Below are 6000 nucleotides of genomic sequence, written 5' to 3'. Positions count from 1 at the left end.
AAACAAAAACAATAGAGCGCGCTGTTTAAATTGAGAACGTTTTCTGTTATAATAGCTTGTTTCGCGGGAAATCTTTAGTATGAAAAAGTTGACTTGACAATTCAGTTCTGTTTTCCCGCCAAACTTTTTTTTTCCGTCCAAAACGTTTACTCTAGTGTCGTTGTTAATAGATAAGTGAAATAATTCTGCATTCAAACTAAAGAAGGTTACGTCTAATATCAACACTAGGCTTAGGGTCGAGCTAAGGCGTTTCATCCCCAGCTATAAAGCTGGGGCACACATCATCCACGGCATTCGGAAAGCGGCCATGAAACAGAACGGGACGCGCGCGGTCGCCGTGCTGGCGTTGCTATTGGCCGGTTAGTTTCAAAAGTTTTATACAATTTATTTATTTATTTATTAATTTGCACCAACAAAGTGATCATCAATACAAAACATTGACAAATTGACAAAAGTTCATGGCAGATATCACCTCAATTATAGGTGCAATCGACAGTGCATTAATAACAAAAAAAAAATGTAACTAAGATTTGATTACATTTGATTGATTGCTTAAGATTAATTTATATTTCATTGGGAAATGATCCGCGACAGATTTTTTCTGTAAGTTGTGAGACAATTAGAAAAAACATCTATTTCATTTAAAATGAGTTCAGCGCAATCGGACAACTCCAATTATCCGAATCATTATTTTATTATAAATCAGATATTTCTTAGTAATTGTGTGTAGAGAAACGACGGATAACGGTAAGTTTTTATACGAAAGGTAAGTGTTATCATCGAGAAAAAAAAAACAATAGTGCCCATATTGTTTCATTTCAACATGTATTGTTTTATAAAATTCCTTCCATTTACAATCTCTAAATTAATTTCAAACGTGTTACGAATCATCTTAGAATTCGAGTGATATTTTACAAACCATAAAATTAAAGTTTAATTTTATTTAAATTGAAATAAAATTAAACTCTGATTTCTATTTAAAACTAGCTGACCCGGCAGACTTCGTAGTGCCTCAATCGATAAATAAAAGACCTAAACTTTTGTATAAAAAAAAAAACAAAATTGTTATTTTTTATTTAATTCGAGCATATATTTAGATATTTATCTAACCTTTTAAACCTTCTCTGGACTTCCACTAATTATTTAAGACCAAAATTAGCCAAATCGGTTCAGCCGCTCTCGAGTTTAGCGAGACTAACGAACACAGCAATTCATTTTTATACATAGAGATATTCCTCTAATAGCACAAACACTTTTAGTTCATTTAAAAACCCTTCAATGTCTACAATAACTATAATTAAAAACGAACTTCGTTGATTAAAACGGTTTAATCCAATTACTGTGTGTAGTTATGGAATACATAAAAAATATTATGATTTCGTAGAAATATGAATACTTTTTTTGTAATTAATAAGATGTACTTAAAATTGCGCCTTATCCTATTCCTTGGGGAGGAAATTAAGTAGATTACCTCAATAGACACTAGCTCAGTTAATGAAAACTGGTCACTCATAGATATCGCAAATGAAGCAACGATATATTTAAAAAAATTTAAAAACAAAAATACTTTGTTTGTCTAGCTTTGTCCGTGTTGATGCTTGAAATTGACTCCGAATACCGTTGACAAAATTAAGTCACAACAGACCTAAAGAATTTGAATATCAAATAATATAATATTATAACCTTACCCGTCAAGGGCATACGATTAATTAACAAGCATAGGTAGGCGGGTAGTATATTCGGGCAAAACAAAAAAGTGGCTATAATCAATTATTCCTTAAGAAGTTATTCGTTGTGCACCTTTTTGGTAGGTACATCATTCAATCAATCAGAATGATGTTTATTCAAATAGAAGATTAGATATTTTTTTATTGCTTATGTGCTTATGGGCTCACAGCCCACCTGGTATTAAGTGGTTACTGGAGCCCATAGACATCTACGACGTAAATGCGCCACCCACCTTGAGATATAAGTCCTAAGGTCTCAAGTATAGTTACAACGGCTGCCCCACCCTTCAAACCGAAACACATTACTGCTTCACGGCAGAAATAGGCAGGGTGGTGGTACCTACCCGTGCGGACTCACAAGAGGTCCTACCAACTAAAACTGTTGTATTACTGATTCGAAAGTAGCTTCATTGCAGATGCATTGCTCAGTAATACTCACAGACACAGCCCACTGAGTTTTTTGCTGGATCTTCTCAGTGGGTCGCGTTTCCGATCTGGTGGTAGATTCTGCGAAGTACTGCTCTTGCTAGGGCAAGTGTTCGCAACGTTCTTAGGTTAGAACCACGTGAGCTCAACTACTCGATCGGTTACGCTGGCATAACCCTCAAGATTACCACCTTACATAGAAAAAAAAGCTCAGTAATGTTAATTTCCCATTCCGTCCAATAGGTCAAATTTGCAAAACTATACTTAATATTATAAAGAGGAAGGATTTGTTTGTTTGTTTGTATTGAATAGGCTCCGAAACTATTGAACCGATTTGAAAAATTCTTTCACTGTTTGGAAGCTACACTATTCCTGAGTGACATAGGCTTTAATCTTCTTTGAAAAAATTAGGGATCCTTACTAAAACTCCAATAACGTAACCTATGGTGTAAAATTACCTAAAATATTTTTTACATCGCGTGCCCTGCGAAACCTATTGATGATAGAATAGAATAATGTACTACGACTTTGTAGAACACATTATTATTTACGAAAAGTGTCGCGACAGCATATGTCTAGCTATTTATAGTTATGCCGCAAAAAGTATTCTTTTATTTTTAAAAATAAAACAACGTCAAATATCGTTGAAATTTTTGATAAAGACCCGAGCGGAACCGCAGCGCACCGTTAGTAAATTATATAATCAAAATATTGTTTATTTGATAAAAACAGGGCTGATCAAAACAATAAGGAAAAAGTTTAACAACTTAATTCCAAGTACAATCATGAGATATTTTATTATTATTTCGAGGCTGATTTCAATTTATCGCCAATTTAGTACATAATGTAGGTATTTCCTTACCGCATTAATTGATATATTTTGAAACGTTACCTAAATGATACACGTTTAAATTTCTGTACTTTATTAATAATAAATAATAATAATAAATAAATATTTACTAACAATCACGCCACGTTAACTGGTCCCGTGATAAGTTCGTAAAGAACTTGTGTTACAGGTACCAGATAACGGAAATAAATGTAAGATTTTTATTATACACATACATATATTTAATATACATCAATAACCCTGGAAAAGACATTTATATTTATCATACAAATATCTTCCCTTGGCGGGATTCGAACCCGCAACCCCCTTGTGTAGTGACCATGTCACTTACCACTACACCAGACGGCCGTTAAACACTGTCACTGTCTTTGTTACGGAATGCAAAATATATCCAATAACATTTACCAGCTATGATCCTTTCCACGGCATAATTTTTAATAACTTTATTGTTATTTTGTAAGTAACAAACTCACGGGCCACCGAATGTTAAACGGTCATCGAGCCCATAACATTGGTGCCATAAACTCTTACAGGTAATAAGGGGGTACCAATAAGGGCGTACTTACGGCATTATATACCACAAATAGTTAAGTCACAAAGAGATGGCGCATTTGTTTTTTTGCTTAGATAGCTGGACGAGCCCACGGCCCACCTGTTGTTAACTGGTTACTGGAGTCCATAAACGTCAACAACATAAATTCTACCACCCACCTTGAAACATGAAGTTCTAAGTTTAAGTCTCAGCTGAGAAAATAAGCTTAGAATACCAGTACAGGCGTAAGGTACTGCAGTGTTTTTTTTTTTTTTTAAATCGGTAGATGCGTGAACGAGCTCACGATTCACCAGGATTTAAGTGGTTGCCAGAGCCCATAGACACACTACAAAGTGAATCAGGAGTCACCACCTATACAAGTTCCCTTATATTTGACAAAGACTTAAAATGTCATTAGGTTTCGCAGTTTCTGATACAACTAACCCATAGACACAGCCCACTAAATTTCTCGCCGGATCTTCTCAGTGGGTTGTGTTTCCGATCCGGTGGTAGATTTTGCGAAGCACTGCTCTTGCTAGGGCTAATGTTAGCGAGACCCCTAGGTTGTAGATGTCTATGGGCTCCGGTAACCACTTAACTCAGGTGGACCGTGAGCTCGTCCACTCATCTAAGCAATAAAAAAAAAACAATCTGTAGCAGGCGCGTTTATATATTCACACGCCCTTATTTACTAAATTCTTAAGGCGTTGAATTTGCAGTAATTTACGAAATAGATATTGGTCAATGCGGAAACGTCCACGGATTCATAGGCTTTAACCCCAATTATTATTGGAAGGATAACAAGCTTGGCAGCTCTAATCCAAATCTCAATCACGGTAGTAAATATCCGATAACCTTACGGGTAAGATTTCAATTACCTGACTTGAGAAATAAAAATATCATTGCAACACGGAAACAGATAACCGTTTTCATGTGGGGAATCATTACTTAATTACAACAAGAATCTAGAAAAAATATTGTCCATAATCATTTCCGAATAATCTAAACGCCAACAATCCGATTCAGGTTTTTGCACAGAGCTCATTTCATTATCCGATACCGCTATAAAGATCGTTCCTATTAGGCTTAATTTGAATATTGAAAATTGACAACCCTCCATAGTGACTTGATGAAAGTATGAAAAACACCGATTAGTTTTATCAAATGCTATGCGACCGTTGACGTTACTCTGACCTGAAAACTTCCCCCTATTCCCAACAACTACACAAAGCTTCAACTCAATCGATTAAAATACTTTTTTTTTCTTTTTTTCCTACCTATGCTGATAGCCTTGAGAGGCTATTTCAGCTTCGCCCTAACATGTAAGTGAGCTCACGGGGCTTGCTGTGTTGCTAACACTGACCCTAGCAAGAGTAGTGCTTCGCAGAATCTACCACCGGATCGGAAACGCGACCCACTGAAAAAATCCGGCGAGAAAGTCAGTGGGTTGTGTCTATGGGTTAATTCGCTTGTCGAGCCCTTCGTCGCAAGCGATGGGTTTTGATAAGGACGGTGACCGGATAAAAGACATTAAGAACGTGACGTATCAAAGACTAATATTAATTCCCATAAACTTTAACTGTACCCTTATCCCAAAGCAAGGCAGAATTTCGATTTCGCGTCACTATCGAGATACTTTTCCGGTTGTATTCACATTCTATCTATGGAATTCAATATGTCGGTTGATTTAAATGCTAGTTCCTTTAGATCCAATACATTACTCCCTCTTTTTCCGCCATCATTTCCTCTATCTTTGTTGTTAAATTAATGGCAAAAGTAGCCACTATATTTAATTGATATCTTCGTAGCTTGAAAGATCACTTTCCATTTAAATGAAGGCCATTTCGCTTCTAATGTAAAAAAAAACAAGGAAAAAATCATTGAAATTCCAATAAATGCTATAAAGAAAGCTTTTAAGCTTCCCACGTCAATAAGCACACACCCTAAAGTTATTAAGTATTCGTGTAGACAAAATATCTTTACGAATATCTTACCTGTATACGTTGAGCGTATTCTTGGTATCTGTGTCACATGCGCAACGTTAACGTAAAAATTAACCTAAATCTAATCATAATCAAATTAAGATATAAAACCCTCACCTATTCGCTGGTAGCCTAAGAGGATAATTTAACTTCTCGCGGAAGGGATCCCAACATGTCCGGTATTCACAACCAACCTAAATTCCCTGCATGTGTCAATTAATATAAATAAAAATTGATTCAATTTAAAATTCAATTTCCTTAAGATGCACTCTACATTTATTGCCGCTATCGATTTACGTGAAATAAAAATTCAGTTTATTCGCAAATAAATAAAAGTTTACTGAAGTACTTCACTTGGACTATCGCTCGCAGCTATTAGAAATGTATTAAATATTTAATGTCATCAGTCATTGAGTGTATTAAAATGTAAAATTAATAGGTTATTTATATATTATGGTGTATTTAACGGCTCAAGGTAGGATT

The 6000-nt window shown here is 35.4% G+C and overlaps 1 protein-coding gene across 5 annotated transcripts in view; it reads left to right on the top strand.

Annotated features, from left to right (window-relative positions):
• The first annotated feature begins 231 nt into the window (after positions 1-231).
• The window catches only part of LOC114248213 (uncharacterized), a 35097-nt gene continuing 29328 nt past the window's right edge, over positions 232-6000 (top strand). For all 5 annotated transcript variants that reach the window (XM_028181375.2, XM_089734906.1, XM_089734909.1 and 2 more), the window contains exon 1: positions 232-359. In XM_028181375.2, the coding sequence (XP_028037176.2) occupies positions 308-359 (52 nt within the window). In that variant the 5' untranslated portion in view covers positions 232-307. The remainder of the gene's footprint in view (positions 360-6000) is intronic.

Source organism: Bombyx mandarina, chromosome 18 (genome assembly GCF_030267445.1).
Source record: "Bombyx mandarina strain Sakado chromosome 18, ASM3026744v2".
NCBI lineage: Eukaryota > Metazoa > Arthropoda > Insecta > Lepidoptera > Bombycidae > Bombyx > Bombyx mandarina.
The sequence above is the reverse complement of the archived record's forward strand: the minus strand, read 5'-3'. Positions and strand labels throughout refer to the sequence as shown.